This window comes from Thunnus albacares, chromosome 8, assembly GCF_914725855.1.
Source record: "Thunnus albacares chromosome 8, fThuAlb1.1, whole genome shotgun sequence".
Taxonomy (NCBI): Eukaryota; Metazoa; Chordata; class Actinopteri; order Scombriformes; family Scombridae; genus Thunnus; species Thunnus albacares.
Genome location: NC_058113.1, coordinates 14,043,480 through 14,066,076, shown reverse-complemented (window position 1 = coordinate 14,066,076; position 22,597 = coordinate 14,043,480). Strand labels below are relative to the sequence as shown.

Sequence of the window (22,597 nt, the reverse complement as noted above, 5' to 3'; positions counted from 1 at the left end):
TTTTTAGAAATGCTGTAGAAATGTTTTAGTGTTCTTTAGTTTCTTACTAATATTTTGGTACACAGAATTGGCCATGCTTTCTGTTGACCTACTAATAATTTATATGTCCTCAGTAAAATGGTGCAAGACTCTTCAGGCTTTCATCAGCATCAGAGTCATGTTAGGACAAGCTGTGAGAGGTGAAATGAGAAGTCACCACAGGTTGAAGAATCTGACAGAGACATACAGAGTTGTTGCTACAATTTCCACTGAAAATCAGTGAAATCAATATGTATTCCAAACGTTTTATATATATGTGTATAACTGACAATTGAGATTATTATTCATAGAGGTAAATACAGTATGTGAGACTATGAGGGATAAAACCACAGGAAATGTTTGGTCCATGCTGTATTTAGACAGTCAAGGTCGAAATCAAGACAAATAGAGTGAAAGAAAAAGTACAGTTTTCAACTTGTGTGGGCAGTGAAGCAAGGATCAATTTCCCGTAGTTATGCATTACATAACCCTCAAGAAGAAAAATCCCTGTCAAAAAGAAACAGAAATAAAATGAGCATCAGTTAAACTAGACCTGATGAAACTTGGCTTTAATAGTTGGTTGGTGAAATATAAGTGCATAGCATTATACTGTTTGTTACAAACATGCTGTGATGCACCATTCATTCAGTTAGCAGATATGAGCTATATATATATTTTTATATAAATCTTTCTTTACAAACAGTTTATAGGTGACTTAACATAAAACTAGGGCCTTAGTTCATCATTTTGTATCATTATATCTGCAATACAAGAAATTCCTAAGGCCCTAATTTAGTGTGACATAAGACAATGGTGTCGCTGATTAGTGTTTAAAATGTAATGTAAAAAATATAAATGTGTCAACCATAACAGAAATCTATGGTAGTTCAAAGACATCTGTTTCGGCAATAGGATCAATTCAGATTTACAAGCAATAGTTTTAAAAAAGATGTGCAATGCTGACATCCTGGGGTCAGGTATTGGTTTGAGTGACTGTATGTGAAATTACCTGCTTCATCTTGAAAGCATTAAATAAACCCTAAACACTCCAAAACTTAATTGATAAGCATCTTATGAGTATAACTGATGTGTCATGGAAATTAAATAGGATTATGCTGTAGCTGCTATGTTTCACACTGTGTCATCTGTGCAGTGTTAGTGCCACTCCTACAAAGCAAACAATGACATGAAATAAAGCAATTAACTATCAGTGACAATCTCTGACTAGGACACACCCATATACTTTACATTATTTAGAACAGGAGATCAAGAAGACATTGACCACTAACTCAACAATCTGATACCATAGTTTTAAATGGCAGCCAAGGATTTATAAATGATTAACAACGCTACATGACTGATAGCAGGACAACAGAAAGAGCTATGATCTTCAGGTCTAAGCCAAGCTGTTCTCCTTTCATATCTGTTTGGTCAATCTAAAAAACCCTGCTGCCAGACAAGAAGGTTGATATTGGATAGTTCTGAAAATCTCTGGATTATGAGCAATGACAAAAAAAAAAAAAATAGTGTCCAAGGCCAACATTTTGAATTTTTTCACTTTCAATAAAGTTACTCAACTAAAACAGATGGTTAAATAAAAAGCTTAACATTTTGGAAAATTCGCTTATTTGCTTTCTTGCCTTGAGAGAAAGATGAGATGATCATTACCGCTCTCATGTCTGTATAGTATAAAGTATCTATGAATTTACCACCAATAGCTGGTTAGCTTAGCTTAGCATGAAGACTGGAAACAGGGGAAAACCACTAGCCTGGCTCTATCTGTGGGTAGATTTTGTTACTTTTAGACAGAGCCAGGCTAGCTGTTTCACCTTGTTTCAAGTCTTTATGCTAAGCTAAGCTAACTGGCTGCTATCTGTAGCAACATATCCAATTGAGAGTGGTATCAATCTTGTTAGGCATATTTCCAAAAATATTCCTTTAACATTAGGGAACGATTGTGTTAATAAATAAAGAGAATAAATCATAACTCTGGTATCCCAGACACACTGACTTTAACCCTCGCTTTTGTTTTTTTTAAATCACCAATTATACAGGCAAATATTTTCCCAATTTAATTATTTTGTCAATACACTGTCTGTAAGAAAAACAGTAAATCCTCACATTTGAGAAGCTGGAACCAGAGAATGAAACGAAAATAGTTGCTGATTAATTTTCTGCCAGTCAGTTGTTTCTGCTCTAAATCTTGAGGTGCATAATTGTCCAATATGGAACATTTTCACAATGTTATTTTACACAGCAGATGTATACCAGATGTATACCTTCAGTCCAAATCAAGTTTACACACTGATTTGGACTATGTATTTCTGGATTGTCACCAGTGACATAGTGTAAGCTTTCCTTTCCAGCTTTACACAATGTTACTGGTCATTTCTGTCTGTCACAAGAGTCGCTGTTTTTCTTTGTGATTCTTTTCCTTTTTCCTCTCACTCTTCATCCCCTCTGCCTTATACAGTATCTCTCACTGCCCATTTCCCTCTTTCTCCTCCCTCCTCTCCTCTTCCCCGGGGTGTGTTTGATGGACTGATGTTATTATCTCTACCTCCTTCGTCCCTCCGTCTTCAAAGGAGGCAGATGACTGTATCTATCAAGCTTTAGTGTGCTTAAGAGACGCCTCGGGCACTGTAGTGCTCCACTCCCAGTCTGAGCAGAGCTCGGCGGGAAAAAGGGGAAAGCCACATGTGTATTTGACAGACAAGCAAATTGATAGTGGAAATAACCATATTCCTCCCTTCATTATCTGTGTACTTTACACTGTAGATGTCTGAGGTAAATCAAACTTCATGGCTGCAGTACGTAAACACAGGAAGTTCAATAAATGTCAGTGAAAAGCATCAAATCTTGACTGTGTGTCTCAGTGAAGGATTGATAACTTGTGTGTTTAACATTGTCTGTGATTTATACTTGGAAATACTATGCTAGCAAGGATATATTTTCATATAGCTTATGTATCAGGCAGCTAGACACAATATAATGGTAGACAGGTGATCAATATTCACCATAAAAGGATTTAAAATCTCTAACACTATCATGGAGTATACAACAGAATGAGAAGTGGAAAACTGAAGACTACTTGCTCTGAGACCATCTACATTTTCAGCTGTTCCAGAAATACAAGATTACTGTAATTTTTGAAAAAGTTAGCATTACAGTTCTGATGTATAAAACAAAAGTGACAAAAATGGAAATAAAGCAACATTCATTAAATTCAAAAGGAAAGACAGTGATACTCGATGGTTCAAACGGCCGCCTCTACTCTGTCAATACAGTAGTATTATCTGTGGTTTATTGATGTCACACCCACAGGTGTGTGTTTCACTCTCAGCCCCAGGAAACAGACATAGTCAGTTAATTAAATTAGTCACCTTTCTCCTCTTATTAGTCACACAGACAACACAAAGTTGATAACTCCCTGAAAGACCGCTGCTTAATGTTGCTGGACATCTTCATCTGTTAATAAAGATTTGACACAGATGCCCACCCCCTTATCTTGTTACTTTTATCGTATTACACCCTCTGACTCATTACCGCACTCAGCACAATAGAATTTCCTGCACAGTGACATTTTTGTATTTTTTATATGACTATGTAACCTTAAAGGGGCACTGCAGCGATTTAGTATTGACATAAAGTTGAGGGACTTGTGTGAGAGACAGATTTTTAACATGAATGGACAAAATCAAAGCAGCAGAGGCCAAGATATCCTGACTTTTAGTCCCTATTATGGGTCAAAAAACTAGATGCCCTCTTTGGTTAGACCCTCTCTGACCACTAAACCCCCACGTGCTCTAATTCCATTCCTGTATTGCAGGGTTTCTATTAGAAATATCTCAAGCCTAAGCCAGATAACCCTGATGACCCTCGCCGGTTATTTTCTCAGACTTAAGAAGGATCCTCCAGAGCTGTTTTCACGGTCTGAATAGTACTCCCCGTGACATGTGTATGTGGAAAATCAGTAGAATGGCCCTTTAACATTTTGCTGCATTATGATTGTACACTTTTCAGAAACATTTAAGTTTGTGTTTCAATTTACAGCCAACTTTCATTTGATTACAACATCTGATCTCAAAACAATCTGTAAACATATAGTTTTTTTTTCATCATGTCTAACTTTAGATACCACAACACTCACAGGCTACAATTCTGTGGCATGTTTGTTTTCTCTCAGTGCCACTTCCTCCATAATCGGCTTCTATAACTCTGTTTTCTGTAGAACAACTGACAGTAGTTTATTTGTTCAGTCCGGGTCAAGCAGAGCGTTGATACAAACTCACCGAGTCATTCTCATGCTCTGCGTCTGTATAAAATACCAGAACCACTCCACTGGAATTCCTCACTTCCCAGTACTGACTCCCACGTCTTTGCATTGTTTTGTGAGTATGTGTGTATGTGCAGACTACAAGTCTCTGTTACTAGCTCCCACATAGTAACATTGTTTTGTCATATAGCCAAACCAAAAGAGTTCTAACCCCAAACAAAACACTTTATTGGATCTCCCTTTGAATAAGTGGTTTTCTGGGAATTTTTGATTTTACTTTCCCTCAAACTTGGGTGACAAAAACAGAACAGAAATGATCGGTGTACTTGTGGGAAGTTTGGGGGGACCATGTATTTTACTACTGAAGTGAATTCAAGTTGAAGTTGTAGAAAATCCCTCCCAACATAAACAGGTTTTCCTTTGAGATATTCATAATAACATAACATTTGTGATTTTAAAGCCTTATGGGATAACTTGGCACAATAGGACCACTTATTATTTTATTATTCTATGCATATGAAACTTATTTTCTGGATTAACAGATTAATCATTCTAAAGTGTCAGAAAATAATGAAAATTTGTCATTACAGTTTCCCCAGAGAAGCTGGAACCAGTAAGTTGTCATTTTTGATTAAAAAAGTAGTTATAGATTTTCTGTCAACTGACTCATTGTTTCAGCTCTCAACTTTTTTTTTAATGTGTTCTGTTCATTATAAACAAGTCCAACACTTTTGCACCCGTGTGCTATCAACTACAGTGAAGGTCCTTTAGTTAACTTTAAAGATCCCCTCCAGACATGTTGTAAGATATATAAAAAATACTCTGCTTGGAATAATTTGTGTCTAATATGGATTTTCCTCAAAAAAGTACAATTACTTCATTTAAACTTCACTGAAAAGTCCATTATCAGTGTATGTGCACTGGAGGTTTCACGTTTCCATATCACACTTGCATACATACTGGACCAGAATTTGCTTTCAAACTAGTTGTGATGTCACAAATCATTTCTTGTAGGCCCACCCCTTCAACTTCTGAACCTGAAATTTTCCTCCTTCAGCAGATGAATATGAAAACAGTCTTCTAGTATCAAACTCTGCACATACATCACTTCTGCACAGTGAAGCTCAAACATCCAAGTGAAGTAATAATGAGCAAAACACATTTTTGAGTGGAGGGGGACTTTAATGCTTTGCTACTCTCTATAGGGAGTCAACTACAACACTGGTAGATATTAAAAGCTGACATTTCACTATTAAAACATCACACAGGGTTTTAAATGCATGTGTCACTAAATCTCGATGCCCCATGCCCATGCTGTTCCCTCCTGCTGCTTCCCACCTCAGCGTGCTCCCAGATCATTTAGCAAGTACGGGAGATGTGAAAGTGAAGCTCATCGTTTCTGTCTCTCACCGCTCTCTCTCTGCTCATGTCCCTGGATGACTTTGTTATCATTCAAGTTCCAGCAGTAGCTACAAGTATCTGGATGTACAAGTTGAAAAATACTGTATGTGTACAAGAGTTATCGTGCCCAGAGGGTCTGGCTGATATTTCTGTTAATGTCAGACAATATCACATCCTAAAGCAGACTACTTGGCTGGGTGAACGCCTATTCACAAAACTTTTGAAACGTCCCCTTCATTCTAAGTCTTTTGTTGATTCCACCCAGAGCTGTATAACTAAAAGCTTCCAATTCCACTGAGAGCTGTATAACTAAAAGGCTTTTGCCATTTCCACCCAGAGCCACACATAGTAAACATTCACAGGAAGGTTTCTGATTCAAGCTATCAAACTTTATGGACCTAGCTCACTCACTGATTTACTGGAGGACTGTTCTGTTTTAACTATCTTCAGATGTTCGTCCTTGTTCAGCCCAAAAAGATCCAATATGCATTTTTAATAATCAACCAGGTATTAATTATTTAGCATTTGGTAGATTTTTTTGCTCCCTGCCAACAGTTAATGGTCTGAGTTGCCATTTCCACCTGGCCAATAGACAGGCTGAGGGCTGATGTGCTTACACAGTCAGAGGTGTGACTAAATGGATGGAGGGATGACTTTAGTATTGGGGTCAATGTGCTTAACATTAGCTGCTTCTTCTATTGTTTTAGCATGACTCTGGATTGAGGCTAAATAAAGACCTTTAGTCTGAACTAAATATCTCATTTCTGCTGTTGAATTGTGGTTCCTTTGACTATCCTTTTTGTCAACTAGCGAAGAGTAGTCATATTCGTTTATTTCCAAATACAAGTCCTATTCATCAGATTGATATAAATCAGCGGTCATTCAGATGTTGTGCAACACTTATGCAATTCCGAGAGTTTTCTTCCTGCACTTGATCTGTGCTCATTTATAAGAAGGTTTTATAGAAGACTGCCAGTATGCTTCCAAATATCTGGGCTGTTAGACTTTCTTTGTAGGGTACACAGTGTGCCAAAGTTTTAAGACTACTGTGTATTACTTAGATGGTTGCATTTAAAGTCAATGTGACCAGCGGGACTGAAAGATAATGACGCTTTTTGGAAACAGTTTTGAAAATTTTCCCATTACTTCATTTCAGGGGAAATCCAATGTTGTCGCCCCTCCAAGCGCTAATCATGGCTGACCCCAGTTAAGCCCTCAGATTGAATTAGACAGGAGATGCCCAAGGTGATGGTACAAATGTGTAATCTCTGTAGCTTTGAGTTGCAATGAATTACCCCAAAATCAAAGCCTTCTGAACTTAAAAAGTCAGTGTGACACTACAGTGCAGTGATGCTCACTAGGTTAAAAAAAAGAATGCTTTTCAAGAGCTGAAGACGAGAGAGGAAAGCATGGAGGTTTGGATGTTCTTAAATGAAAACTGTTCATTGCAAGAGCAGAGGAATGGAAGAGAAAAAGGCACAGTCGTTACTTCCCCTTAACGAAGAAGTAGCATGAAAGCAGCAAGAGTTGACTCACCAAGACTCTGTTCTCCGTCTTGTCTCCTTTGATCTCCAGTTTAACTCTCTTTCTCAGTGACAGCTTCACCTTCCTCCCCAACGCATCCCTCACGCTCTCTGCACAGAGAAGAAGAGAGATTCACACTCAAATTTTGAAAATTTTGCATATCTGTGCATTGGATTAAAAAAGTATCTTTGACAGCAGTCCCAAAACAAGATACACAAAGATGATGAGAGGAGATGAAAAGAGAAAGTGGTTTATCCTGCCTTACATAAAGTATCTCTTTAGGTTATTTCACACAAAATCTTAACAAAGACCACTTATGAATCAAAAGCTTGAGTTGAGCCAGAATTTCAACATTTTGACTTCCTCAGCAGAGCACAGATCAGCAGATCTAATAATTCTCCCACATCCACTGATTAGAAAAAACATACACTTGATGAAAACTGTATGAAGTTCAATTTTAACATACCGCAGGAGGTAAGCTTTCTTCTAGTTTTCATGTAATTTGCACATCATGAATCAAGACTTATTTCTCATGATCAGATTTTAGCTCTTTTTCCATTGTCTGTAGCATAGACTGTACAGATTTATGTGTGTATATCTGTGGTCAGATGTGCAACTATCACCAGGAATTCTGACAACAAATACACACATAAGAGGTTAGGAAAACTAGAAAACTAACAAAACCTGTGTTCATGTCCTTTCTTATCTATAATAGTAAAGAAAGAATTAGTTTGATTTACAGAAAATGAATGGTCAACAATTTGAATGGATCAAATTCAAACAAACTGAACAACTGATTCATCGTTTGGTTGTCAATTAGAAAAAAAACACCAAACATTTGCTGGTTCAAGCTTCATAAACGGGAGGATTTGCTGATTCTCTCAGTTTTATCATTTCATATTGTATACATTTGGGTTTTGCACTGTTTATTGGACAAAACCTGTAATTTGAAGATGTCATCTCAGGCTCTGGAAGTTAGGAATGGCAACGTCTGTCTTCCTGTTGTTCAATCAGTCCACCACTTTAGTCTAGACTGAAATATCTCGAGAAATATTGGATGGATTGCTGTGAAATTTTGTGTAACCATTCATGGTCCCATTAGAATAAACCTAGCGCCACAGTGAGTTACGCATTTTTGATCGCATGATTGCCATGAACGTTCAAACAGAGTTCATACATCCTTAGGACTACGGTGACCCCCTGACTTTTTATCTATTTCCAACAGCAGGTCAAAGCTTTAACTTATCCAGTGTAATATTTCAACACTGATTGATTGATTGATTGATGCAAAGTCTGGATCAGACATTCATGGCTCGAAGATAATGTATCCTGATGACTCTGGTGATGACATTTCGTCTTCCCCACCATGAGGTCAACATTTTTGAGACATAAGTAAAATTGTCTCAACAACCATTGGCTGGACTGCAATGACCTTAGGTACACACATTCATGACATCCACATCAAAATTTCAATTTGTCAAATACTCAATGACACTCCCATCAGCCTCAGCAACACTTTGTGTTTTGTACTAATGTGTAAATGCTAGCATGGTGACAGGAAGATGGTGAACATGGTAAATAGTATACCTGCTAAACATTAGCATGTTAGCATTGTCATTGTGAGCATGAAAGAATGCTTATGTTAGCATTTAGCTCAAAGCACCATCATGCATAAGTGCAGCCTCACAGAGCTGCTAGCATTGCTGTAGACGCTGTATTGTTCCCTATTTTCTGACATTTATTGACCGAACAATTCATTTAAAAATAATCAACTCAGTAATCAATAATGGAGATAAAAGTTAGAGGCCGCTCCGATCTTTAAATAGATTTATACTGAAATGCATAGTCCATTTAAACACACACACAGCCACATTATGCCAGCATATGTTCCGGTGTTCAGATTGATTGTTCACACCCAGTAGAAGCCTCCTCAGCCAGGGAACTGGCTTAGAGAGCAGAACTGGGTCAGCTGCCTCTCCACGCTACTCATACGCCCACCACACAGCAGCTGATGTGTGTGCGTGCACGTGTCGAAGACAGAGAGGGATTCTGTGTGTGTACATCTGTGCTGGCATGCATACATCCTCGCCTGCAGGTTTCCTCAAACCATCATCAGATCAAAGTGAAACAAATAATTAGGCAAAGTGCTAGATGGTTAATCTGGCGGCCTTGAGCTGGCTCACTGAGCATGTGCACCATTTCCTACAGCTGCATTTCTAAAACTGCTAAAACACCCGATAAGTCAGAGATGTCTAAAGTGGGTCTCTACGCAACATGAGACCTTGTATATTTTAATGAGACTGAGCCGTTTTGGTCCAGGGGAGAAAAAGCTCCTGACAGATTCATACATTCACCATCATTTTCCTGCTAATTCCATTTTTCTGCTAATTAATCTAAACTGTGACAGGGGTGGAAATTTTAGGAGCAAGCTACCCTGCGGTTCATATCAGTCAATTAAGGCACGTGCACTAGGTCTCACTATGATGAATTTCAGTAGGGACTCGTGTGGAAGGAGAGGATGCCTCTTGATGATGTCACAGATTATGTCCCTGGTTTTTAGCTGCCAGCTCTAGAGAGGTGTTCACGTCAACATTTTTTGCAGTGTTTGATATCATAGAAATCACATGTGAGTTACGATTAGTTGTAGACTATGGGATAAACTAATATGAACAAATTAAGATAAATATAAATCAGAAAAATTCACATAAAGTTGTTTTATGTGGCATCATCCATCGATATTAATAGACAAAGCATTATTAGTTCTTGCGTTTAACAGCAGCTGATATCTACTTTATAAGATCACAGAGATGATGACAAAATTGTTCACCATAATCAGTGCTGCTTTGCTTTGCCTTCTTCCTACATCTGACCCTGTTTTCCTCAAAAGTTAGCATGTCTCTCACAGACAGGAACTAGTTTACAGGCAGAAATAAACACACACAACCAGACTTTCAGGTGATATGCATGTAAGCATCCTTAGCACACAGAGAAAAATATGCTTCTAACTCTTCAGTGTTCAGACAGCACAACACAGCGTCCCTGTTTTTCCTGCTTTGACGCAGCATGACACCGCTAACGGCAAAGGTGCTGCTCTGTCTGCCTGGTGATGAACTCCGATGAGTAAGTCATATCTTTGCCTTGTCACCTATAGGAAAGAGTTTCTTAGGCATCATATACATACATTGTTCAAAACAGTTGGGGTCTGTTTTTTCTTAGTATTTGAGCATATTCCAGTGAGAAAACTTTTTGGCCCATAAACACAGTTTCTAAATGAGTGCACTTCTGTGTTGCAAGCTGGTTCCTGAAAAGCGTTTATGTTCTTTTTGCATCCTCAGCTAATTTTATGCCGATCATTACAAGTTCAGGCAGATATAAAATACAAATTGACAAAATAATTTCTCTAACAGCAAAAGGATGATGTAGCATTTCGGATTTCACCGAATGACGGTCTGCTGCATAATGCTGACACTCCTCGTACGTGCAGGATGCCAAGAGTGATCCTGCATGATGCTGAATCACCGGCACCAGTGAATGTTTCAAACAATGGCTGGTTATATGCTCACCCAGACAACACCACAGCACATAAGATCATGACTAACTAAATTCCTTATGGTAAGTGCGCAGTGTTGGGCAGTGGAGTCAACTAAAATCAGGAATGTTCCCTATGAGATCAGGTGAAAATGCAGAGAATAGCTGCAGACAACTTGCTCACTCGAAGTGAGAGAGAAGCTGGATTATGAAAAATCAGTTTTCAGTCCTGCCAAAGATACAGATCTGCTGTCAGAAAAAACACACAACATGTCCAACACAAATCATGTTTTCAGTGTCAGCAGGCTAAATCTGTTTAGATTTGTGATACAGGAGACTGTTAGCATGGTTAATGAGATCCCAAAATTTTCTCAGAGGACAGAAGACTCAGATGGAGGACAAGCAATTTATATCACATTAACTTCTGACACACCAGTGGATTAGTCATGTAGATTCTAGCTCAAATCCCAAACTTTCCCATGACACCAAATATTTCATAAGACTGAATTTGGGGGAGATGAGTTTAAAATGATGCAAGAAACATCTGAACATTTCCAAATGAATGAATTGTGCAGCCAAAATTTTTTTTTTTAAAAAAAGACAAGAAGTCTTGGGTTTGAATATTTCAGTAAAGAGCTGAAAGAAGCTGATACAGACTGATACTGTCACACAGAGTTGATGATTTTTAATAAGCTTAAGTACTTAAGGGGCAAAATATATCAGATGTTAGCACGTAAAAGGGTAAAAAAAAAAAACAACAACATAATTTTAACATTACATGTGATGAAATTCTCACATAAAACTGAAAAAAGTAACATATTTTGTCCACCTCTGGTTTCTGTTCTTTCCTAACTTTATCAACAACTCAATCAACAGAAACCAACATATGATATTTGTGAGGGTACACGGACATAAACGATACCACAGATACTATTAACAGAGTAAAATAAGTGCCGGACTGCCTGAATATTCTGTGACTCAGAGAGTCAATGCACGCCTGACCAAGTGACTACAATATTTTCCTCTAAGCCTCATCTACAGTATGCACTAATGTCTCATGTAAAGAAGAAATAAAGGAACACTGCATGCTTGTGTGTGTCCATGAAAGATGTAGGGAGAGCTTGTGCTTGCCCAACATTGCACTGAGGTGTCAAAAACTGAGCTACTTCGCCAAACAAAGAGACGCTGAGCTTGAGCCAAACAGCCTGCAGGATTTGTAGGTATGTCCACAATCAGTACAAATAATGAGACACATGGCAGACTAACAGTACAATGCAGAGTATATAAAAAATGCAGGCTAAGAGTGGTACATGGTTACTGTGGGGGGGAAATAACCCTGTGACTTGTATGCACAGGGATGACAGGCTTCTAAACTATTTGGGTTTTTTTTAATCTGCAGTCCACATTACATTCAATGTACAGGCAGCTTGATCATCTACAGTAGGACCTGATATGTAAACAGCTTCAAGCTAAAGCAATTAGCCTACATTCTCAGTGAAAATGTCTGGCCTGTTTATACTAATGTCTGTTTTTGAGGATATGGAGGATAGTATTTTGTCAGGATACTAAAAACATGGGGATAATGGTTGGATATTTGTAATATCTGAGACAATAACTCTACTATTGTCTACTGTCTCAGCACATGGCTGTACTGTGCGGATAGAATATTATATATTGTAAATCATGTTAACACTGATGAGCACATGCACAAGGTGAGTTCCTATGAGGAATATGATAGAGGACAGTATCAGTGATTGTTTCAGTTTGGACACATGGCTACAAATAGTCCGTGTCTCTTCTTACCCAGAAGCTCTTTGGGGACCTCTGACACTTCCTCGCTCATTTTACTGAAGATAATATCCCAAAACGAGGAAGAAGAGTTCAGTCAACACATCGAGAAGCCTCCAAATTTGAGGAAACAAGGAGCGAGTGGGAGACAGAGACAGAGAGAGAGAGGGAGAGAGAGAGAGGGAGAGGTGTCAGGTGGTGCCACCGCCGCCGGTGCGTTTCTCCCGGTTACATGCTCCTCTCCTCCTCTCGCGGTGTCCGGACAATGTATCCGCGTTTATTTTGGGAGCATCTCCTTTCGGTTTAACCAGCGCTGGTTTCAGAGGTTGTGTGGTGAAGAAAATGTGGGCGAAAAAAAACTGGCTAGCGTCCCCTTACAATCATGTTGAAACCCAGCAGCCTCTGCGCTTCACAGCAATGAAAAGACCACCTTTCGCGCACATCCTCTCTAGCCGCGGCCCTACAGTAAAGCTGTCGGTAATGCAGGACCAGCCAATAGTGGAAACCGGGGCCCCTCCCCGCGCGGTGATGCGACAGCCAGGGAGCCGATGCGATGCCGGGGCGGTGTGGCGTGGCAGGAGGGGGCGGTGGTGCTGGTGTCAGCCAGATATTAATGAGCAGGCTGCACCAGCGATTCTCAAACTGGGAACCAGGGACCCCTAGCGGTACTTGTGGGGTCCTACTGGGTCCCCTCCCCTATCCCATGAGTCTATTGTAGCACAGTATAGAGAAAGCAGAGTGTAATCTAAATAAATTAATACAGTTCTCAGGGGATAATATAGCAATAACATGTAGGCCTACTAGACTATAATAAGGTCACTATAAAGTCATGACTTGGAGTATAAATACACTCTAAACCCCTATGGGAATGTAATGGGAATGTTACACTGAATGAAGCACAGCCCCGAGGCCTACCATACACTTTGAAGATTAAAGATAAAAATAAAATGAATAAAATAGAAAATAACAAATATATGTACAGCTGAAGGCTACCTCATTGGAATACATATGCATCAGGACGATTTAAAGGTTTCAAATTCACTAAAATGTAAATATCTAAGAAATTACAGAATATTATAATTATAAAGTTGGGAAAGGTTAAAACAGCAAATGGTAACAATTCCTGTTTTTTCACAGATGTAGAAAATGTGAACTGTGACCATTTTGGCAGGTTCACTATTATCAGTAAGGATGTAGCCTGCAGTCAAAGCATATACCTACCAACAAGAAATCTTTTCATGATCGATAAAAGCCTTATCAAACTGGGGTCATGGCCAACTGTTGATTTATTTGGGATCCTGGACCTTCAAAACACACACATCTTTGGTAACTCTGAGTACCCTTTTACCTTTTTAAAGGTTGCTGTAAAGGAACCTGAGGGGTTTAAGTATCCCACATAAGGCTTTATGCTTTATTTTAATTAGCAAAATGGCTTTATTCTTTAAGATCACTTAGACATTTTGCTTATGGACCATGATCAGTTTTAATTTCTTATTTTAATGTTTTTCTCTATACAAAATGATAAATATGTCTATAATGAGGGACAAGCTGCAGTAACTTGTTTGAAAGGCAAAATATTTTTGAAATCAGATGAATTAATGAAAATAATTCATCTGTAACCTTTTTGGCATATTATAGACCTATATGATAAAAATGTTTTTCCCTACAGTGACCAAAGAGTTAAAGAGAGAAGGTGGCGACACCTTGTGGTGATTTGGTTAAATTGCACTTCCATTGTGACTTCTCATTTAAAATGTGTTTTATTTAGCTGCTGCACATGAAAGTTTACAATTTAATATCACAGCTTTTTACAGAACTTTATACATTTCCAGAATAACATGATGTTGGGGCTGACGTTTTGGGATGCGGTAACCTGGTCTGGCCACAGCTTGGGCAAACGTCTGCCGGAGTGCAGAGGCGGGAGGGGGTGGCACCTTTCTGGGGAGACACAGCTATACTGCTTCACCTTCCTTTTTCTTTTCCTCGCAATGCATTTGCATGGTGGCCACTGCCAGGCCGAATAAGCCTTTAAGATCCAAGAGAAAACTCAGCTCTCAACGTCCCCTTGGACCTTGGTGTGTTTTGGACTTTCACTTGACTTCAGATGCTTGAAAAAAATGTAGTGTAAGAAGTAGGGAAACTGTCTCAGAAAGGTTTCTTCTCGACAAGCAAATGTGAAATATCCAAAGACTTAACTGTAGCTTAAGTCTCTGATGTACTAAAAGGAATGTCCGTGGGACTAAAACATATACAGTACCTCTTTGTCTGAAAGAAGCAACTTTTTGGTCCATTTGAAAACAAGTGAAATATCCAAATGTTTTAAACATCACTTAAATTATAGGTAGTATGTATACTGACAAATCTATTTTTGATACGTGTGTAGCAAAGACCCGCCTATGAGCATGGACCTGCACGATGTCTGTAAGAGAGCGGCCGCAAAGCCCTTGCTGAGACCACCACGTCCCATTATAAGGGAAAAAGGCTACCTAAAGTCAAATCCTCTACCAGACAACTTCTGCCGATTTTTCCTGAGTGGCTGGAGGAAGCGACCCGGTCATGGAGCAGTCCCCTCTCCGCCAAAAACCTCATCCAGGGAGGGTTGGCGCTGGACTGGGTTGGCATGGAGGAAAAAGGTTTCTCTCACCTGCCTCTGGTCAAACCACTGCTGGCATCCCACCTCCACCCACTGAACTGAACTGAGAGACTGGATAGATTCAGCCATCTAGCTCTCTCCTGAGCGACCAGCAGGGCCATGGCTCTTTCAGAGGCTTGGACAGCGCACCTGTGAAGATGCAGGCAGAGGTCTATCACCACGCACACTTTGTCCCACAGGGCAGGGGTGGGTGAGGTCGACATGTCATCCTGTAATTCAGCCTGGTAGGCCAGCAGCAGCAATGATGCGTTCATTGCCCTCACAGACATGGCCACCGCCTTGTAGCCTTTTTCAGTCAGTGATGACTGAAAACACCCGGCTTTTGAAGGTAGGGCAGGACCCGCCAAAGACATGGTGGATTTCTGAGTGGGGTGGAGGTGGGATGCCAGCAGTGGTTTGACCAGAGGCAGGTGAGAGAAACCTTTTTCCTCCATGCCAACCCAGTCCAGCGCCAACCCTCCCTGGATGAGGTTTTTGGTGGAGAGGGGACTGCTCCATGACCGGGTCGCTTCCTCCAGCCACTCAGAAAAAATCGGCAGAAGTTGTCTGGTAGAGGATTTGACTTTAGGTAGCCTTTTTCCCTTATAACGGGACGTGGTGGTCTCAGCAAGGGCTTTGCGGCCGCTCTCTTACAGACATCGTGCAGGTCCATGCTCACAGGCGGGTCTTTGCTGCACACACTCCTTCCGGACACAGGCTTTGCAGCCAGTGAGGGGACGAAGGGCTCGCAGCACATGCAGAACGGGTGTCCGCTCCAGCAATCTTGTTACCACATGCACACGCCCTCGCAGGTGACTTGACCTTGTCCATGGTGAGGGAGGGTTCAGGCTCCATCATTTCGCTTGCTCCATAGCAGCTACTGTTTGGTAACAGTCTAGCTTTGTGAACTGTATTGCTAGTCTATTAGCTACACCTGCTGTCTGAGAGGTTGCTTCTGGGAGTGAGAAGAGGTTTTAGACTGAAAGGAGGACGTGACGTCAGGCTTTTATAGCAGGAGGAATTCCCTCCTCTAGGGAGCAGACAACACGTCTGTCTGCCAGTCAGGACTGGCCAAGTGTAAAATAGCTTCTTAGGACAGGCGCAGAGACCGTGTCTCATAGTGAGATACTGAAACAAATGTTGAAAGAGAACCATCGCGTGTGGGCGTAGCTGCTGCAATTTCACAGTGTTTCCAGTTCACTAAAGTTAATTGTAACATTGTGGTTGCCTAAAAAAGTTTTGTTCAGCGTTTGGTTGTAGTAAAACATCAATCAATGAGTCAGATGATCAGTTTTTCTAGTGAGTACATTTGTACTACTACATTTTCGAGTTTCGAGTATTATCAGCTTTTGAGAGATTACATCTCTAACGGTGTATTTCACCCCAGCCTATCCATCCATAAGGCTAGAGTGCTTCCGATCACACCTAACATCCGTCTGTTCTGTATTGAACTACAACTCTTTGTCTCCATTTCTAAGATAACAATGACCAAAAATCTATCACAATCCGTGGTTAACAGTGATAATGCTAATGCTAATTTTCGCTAGCGAAAACAGGCCTAAATCTGTTAAAACAAAATGTACTCACCCGGAAAAACTGATCATCCAACTCATTGATGGATGTTTTATTACAACCAAACGCTGAACAAGACTTTTTTAGGCGACCACAATGTTACAATTAACTTTGGTGAACTGAAAACACTGTGAAATAGCAGCAGCTACTCCCATACGCAATGGTTACGTTACGTAAGCATCGTTGTCGCTGTGGTGGCAACTTGTCAATCACAACGTAGCCACGCCCTAAAGTATACACTGCTTTATTGTCTATTTTACTCTATATGGGGCCATAATTTACAAAATGAACATTATGCCGTATTGAAGAAGACTTGAAACTAGCAATTGAGACCATTGACTCACTGGGAAACAGTTTACTGAGGTAATAAATCAAAAAACTAGGGTCATTTTCTCATAGACTTCCATACAATCGGACTTCTTTTTGCAGCCAGTGGAGTCGCTCTCCCATGGCTATTAGATAGAATGCAGGTTTTTGGCACTTCTGCATTGGCTTTATTTTCCCCAGAGGTTGCCGCTTGATTATAGACCTAAATGATAAAAATGTTTTTCACTACAGTGACCAAAGAGTTAAAGAGAAAAGTTGGCAACACCTTGTAGTTATTTTGTTAAATTGCACTTTCATTGTGACTTCCCATTTAAAACGTGTTTTATTTAGCTTCTGCACATGACAGTTTACAGTTTAATATCACAGATTTTTACAAAACTTCATACATTTCCAGAATAATAATTATTCAGCCATAACTCGTATCAAAAATAGATTTGTCAGTATACGTACTACCTATAATTTAAGTGATGTTTAAAACATTTGGATATTTCACTTGTTTTCAAATGGACCAAAAAGTTGCTTCTTTGAGACAAAGAGGTACTGTATATGTTTTAGTCCCACGGACTCTGACAGTCCTTTGAGTACATCAGAGACTTAAGCTACAGTTAAGTGTCTGCTCAATCTCGTCCAGTCTCTTCTCCAGCTTTTCTGTCATGGTGTTGAGCTGTACAGCCTTCAGCATCTCCGGCAATTTTTTCAGCTCCTCTACTGAAGCCTTATCCAACCACTCTCTGATTTCATCCAAGAGAGGACCTTTCTGTTGAGGCAGAGTCTCCTCTCCTGACTTACGGATGTACCTGTCAGAGGGAAGTTATGCTTAATGTGCGTCTGTGTTTTAAGTGAACTGACAGATGAAAAGTTAAGAAGATGCAAGAACAGGAAAGGAGGGGTGATTCAAACATGAATTCAGGCAAGCCTTCGACGGCTTTTTGGACCCTTTACAGGGAGTATAAGACTGTTGGCTCACCTTGCAACAAATTTCCTCAGTTTCCCCGCACGCGTCCTGTGCATACTAAATAATCTTGCGTAGAATTTTCTGGGCGTTTCACCTGGAGAGGAAAATCAATAAACTCCATGAGTCTAAATTCTAGACTTTGCTTTATTTGTCGCGCCAAAAATGTATCCAAAATTGATCAAATTGCCTTGTGGACTTTGGACTCTGTTTGGCGAGTAAAAAGTGACAGTACAAGGTGACAGACTTACCTCCATTTGCAAAATCCTCGCAGGAGCCACATAATGTGTTGTGGTAAATTGAACCGGGGAGGAGCACAGTCTGCCCGCAGGGGCATTCCCGCTGTTTCACGCATGACTCCGTGGCGGAGGATGAGCTGGAGAAGTAGCCATCGGAACACTTTTCACAGACAGTGTCCAGCTCAGAAGTACCTGAAGGAGACAACGATTCATTTTGGTTAATTACAGCCTTTTAAGTCACCGCAATGCCCCTGGAGATCCCATGCGTCGTGCGTGGAGTTGCCCTGCACTTCTTTAATTTGGAAACCAGTTATTGCTGATTCTCATATAAATCATTGAGTGATTGGTGCATTGTTTATAATGATGCTACTTATATAAAGGCTCACAAATTTAGACACTCATGCGCCCTTAGGATGTACATGCACTGAGAAAATATCCATCTGAACAAAACTTAATCAATCACACTAAACCATACATATGGAAGAAAGAAAAACAGGTACATATTAGGGCTTTTATGAAATATCTTTCAACATGCAATAAATCACAGTGATAGAAACAAATCTATGACAGAAACATATATTTTCCTGATCCCTTACCTTTCGTTTTAACGCCTTCTCCGGGTTCGCACTCTGAGTGTGCCATACAGAAGTCATTGAACAAGTAGAAGCCCTCTTTGCACCGACAGACTCTGTCGCTTACCGATGAGCACTCTCTCTCAACCTCCTGGTTCCCATTGCAGAGGTTCTTGCAGTACAGACACTTGGGCAGGTAGTTCCACAGGTCGGTGAAGTGGTTTTCTCTGCACGGCAAGCACTGGGTGGGCTTGGTGGCGGTGCAGTGCGCGGCCATGTGTGTGCCTGGTGGGCACTTGTCGCAGCGGAGGATTTTCCCAGTTAACGGGTCTTGATGCTCATACGTGGGAGGTGATTCCACCGCAGAGACACCGCAGAGGACAGCAGGGAGCAGGAACAGTACCGGTAAGAACAGCTGAGGAGAGAACCGTGATATCATTGTTACTACTATTACTACAACTGTAGGTTTGTTACTACCGTACCATAACATCTACTGCTGCTTACTAATTCTGATATTCTTGTTTGCCACCTGTAAAACTAATATTGTTCCTGCTCTTTCTTATACTAATACCACAACTAAATCATATGAATGAAGAATGCCACAACAATGTAAAATGATACTAGAGATAAGAAATATTATGTGACTTTAAATGTACCACATAATAGTTAACAAATTCTCTAAAGTACTTTAAAGTCATAACAACTCATTGATAGTGATACTACATTACACATTTAACAACTAAATGAGCTCATGGTATCACGTTATACAGATGATCATTTGAGTTAATATAACCTCAACATCTTCAACAGCTGTAATTTGATATATATTTGGGTCATACTCTATTTGGATTGTCCAGCAACTAGTACCCTGCCAGTGAGTTTGTTCAACACATTTTCTGTGTGAATCTTAGCAACATAATTGTGGAAAATATTGTAAATATGCTAATTATATTAAAAAAAATGCACATATAAGGAATACATTAATTGGAACACTATAAATGATTGTGACAGACATCATTTTAGAGCAGCACCATTTGATGCTAATACTGTAAATAACTGTTTATATCAAACAACAATTTTTCAATATTTTTTATCAATACACAGCAGCTGCCTTGCAACATTCTCATCAATACACAGAGAAAATAAAATAATATTTCATTTGCTTATTTCTCTGTAGGACACATGTTTCTATTTGAGTCTGTTCAGCTACAAATATGAACCAGTTATATATGAATAAAAACACATACTGTATATACAGTGCTGGCATCAGGTCTAAGACAAATACAATATGAAATCTGTTACAAGTGTCTGATGGGAGTGATCAAGTTTTAGTTAATTTCCCATTAGACCAATTAATAAAAAGACACAATAATTTCTCATCTCAATCATACAGATTCTTAAGATATTTTCTAATAATAAGATATTTACCCTTTGTTGACATGCAGTTAGATTGCTTGAGAATTTGCATAAAATGTAAAAAAAAAAAAATAGTATCCAAACTATGACTGCCCCTGTATTTGATTCAAACTTCATTAAATCCTCTATTATTTTTTATCAAACATCATCTAAAGTCTCTGCACTCTGTAATCTTGAACAGAATATTGTTGTACAGAACACTCACCATGCTGATGTCGTGTATGCCGTCACTTCTGTCAAAGACTGTTTGACAGCAGGATCTGTCTCCAATTTATAGCTCACACAGAGGAACTTTATTTGAGTGGGTGTTTGCGGATAATGTACTGTATAACCTCTATTTAAAAGGTCAAACCACTTCCACCTCTTTAAAGTTATGTTTTGGGCATGAAAGCTAAATGAAGGTGATATAAAGCTTAGAGTAGGAAGTATTAGGACGAGGGCTATGTGTGTTATATAAGTACATCTTTGTAGATGCAATGCAGTGATATTTAATCAGGTCAGCTGTTTCTGAGTGAAAAGAAACTGTTGTTCCAAGTCCACAAAGCCAGCTTCTCATTTACTTGAATTTATTAAGAGTTCATACAATTTGGTGGCATGGGGGTTTAACATGCAAAATATGTCAACGCCACACCTGTAGCATGTACGATGTAATATGTGTATATGTGTATATGTAAATGCCATCTATTTGTTCTCTCTCCTGACATTTTCTGTCCCTCCGCAACTATCAAGTTAAGGAAAAAATGCCCTGCACTAAATGGACATCCAACATCATCAGCACACTATGAGGTTGAAATGGAAACTTATACCCTTATGTTATTGTCTTAAAATTATGTTATACTGCTTTGTAAGATTTTGTGTCTCTGCTTCATTTGTAAAAAATGTCCCAACAGGTGCCATCAAAGGTGAGCTGTGAGACTTTACTTCTTAGGGAGAAAAGGCAGATAAGGATTCAGCTTTCAACTCTTAATGCTCAGAAGACCAAGAGAAACTCCCTAAACAGATGGTGAATTAATCAAAAATACCTGTAAATAGTGTGCACACTAATTTTCTCATGCATACATTGAGCCTTGAAAATGAAAAGCTTGTACAAAAGAAAACTTGTAATTATTAATTTATGTACTGTGATTGAACTACATGCAATTTTATCCATCCTGTAATATATTCGACTATTATTCTTGTCAGGTCATGCACGTCATCATATTACTTATATTTATTTCAGAAAAAAACCACAAATTTTAGTTCGTTTTCCACTAGCTGGCTGTTGAAACAGCCCAAAAAACGATATGTGTCAATGCATGTAAGTCACTATTTCCTTTGAAATGTGTCACATATGAGTCAGCACTATGCCAACATGCTGACTGAGCAAATGGAGATGCATTGTTTTATAATACGGCAATGAGTCAATCAAGTAGCTACATGCTTATCATCTCCTGTTTCTACAGAATATGAGAACCCCAGGGGTTGCCCATAGGGTGTGTTTATAATGAATGAATATAATACATTTTACACATTTTGTGCTTTTGAGTTAAAAAAAAAAAAGTTGATCTCTCTCTTTTTCTTTTATTTTTGTTATAATTACCATGAACTTGTATGTAAAAATTTGATGTAATGGTGTTTTGAGAAAAGTAAATGCTGATTTTATGTGTATAATCTAAGATCAAACATCTACTTACTAGCTTTTCTGAGCTTTCATCCTCCATATCTGACTGATGCTGATCTTAGCTGTTTAAGACTGTGAGATGCAGGTGAAAACAATGAAAATTTACCAGAAAAAAACTAGAGGACCTTTGAGCTTAGAATATTTTTTTTACACAAACAGTTCCCTACGGTCAAAAAATGCTGATTTTGTATGCAACAATATAATGGGTAAGGCTGGATAAACCATTTTCTGTTTACCAAAGTAAGCTAAACTTCTCAGTTGCATCATTCTTTAATTGTGCCTTAACACAAAGCAGCATAAAAAGGAGTTTGCCTAAAATTAGCCATATTATTATTTAAATCTGGAAATAAGTAAACAACACTAAGAATCTGAAAGAGCCTTAGTTTTCAATACTACAATTTTGACACTCAGCCCTGGTTGTGAGTCATTTTGCTCTAGAGAGGCTGGACACCTCTATCTCATCACAGCGCAAGAAACTCAAGCTGGACCATCCAGACCAGAGACCAGTTAACCAGTAGGAAATATGTGATGGAAAGAAAGTTGCCAGGCTTGTATATCTCCCCAAGAGGAAAGTAAAACCATCACATGTGAAAAATTTGTAAATTTTCTTGTACATTCTGCTCATCATGCTATAGATCACTAACATATAGGTCAAATCCTAGAATAAAAGTGGCCTAATATACCCACACAAA

General features: G+C 39.2%; 2 protein-coding genes across 4 annotated transcripts in view; both read right to left on the bottom strand.

Annotated features, from left to right (window-relative positions):
- LOC122987145 (F-actin-uncapping protein LRRC16A-like) overlaps window positions 1–13,134 on the bottom strand; it is a 76,111-nt gene extending 62,977 nt beyond the window's left edge. For 2 of the 3 annotated variants that reach the window (XM_044358839.1, XM_044358841.1), the window contains exons 1-2: window positions 12,551–13,133; window positions 7,232–7,329 (exon numbers count right to left, since the gene is read on the bottom strand). In XM_044358839.1, the coding sequence (XP_044214774.1) occupies window positions 7,232–7,329; window positions 12,551–12,590 (138 nt within the window). In that variant the 5' untranslated portion in view covers window positions 12,591–13,133. Of the gene's footprint in view, window positions 1–7,231; window positions 7,330–12,550 lie in introns of all 3 variants that reach the window. The other variant, XM_044358840.1, reaches the window with a different exon arrangement.
- Window positions 13,135–17,248: 4,114 nt separating this feature from the next.
- On the bottom strand, window positions 17,249–20,538 carry LOC122987573 (tumor necrosis factor receptor superfamily member 6B-like). Its single transcript, XM_044359511.1, has 5 exons — window positions 20,451–20,538; window positions 18,854–19,244; window positions 18,270–18,449; window positions 18,034–18,115; window positions 17,249–17,863 (listed from the first exon to the last, which is right to left on the bottom strand). Exons 1-5 carry the CDS (start codon window positions 20,451–20,453, stop codon window positions 17,653–17,655), a joined length of 867 nt encoding a protein of 288 aa, XP_044215446.1. The 5' UTR covers window positions 20,454–20,538; the 3' UTR covers window positions 17,249–17,652.
- Window positions 20,539–22,597: the final 2,059 nt, after the last annotated feature.

What these genes read in the sequence shown, in the direction of transcription:
- LOC122987573 (XM_044359511.1), bottom strand. An exon ending in AGAAGGCGTTAAAACGAAAG is followed by an intron (nt 18,450 to 18,853) that starts GTAAGGGATCAG and finishes TGTCTCCTTCAG; the next exon opens with GTACTTCTGAGCTGGACACT. An exon ending in CTGAGGAAATTTGTTGCAAG is followed by an intron (nt 17,864 to 18,033) that starts GTGAGCCAACAG and finishes TCCCTCTGACAG; the next exon opens with GTACATCCGTAAGTCAGGAG.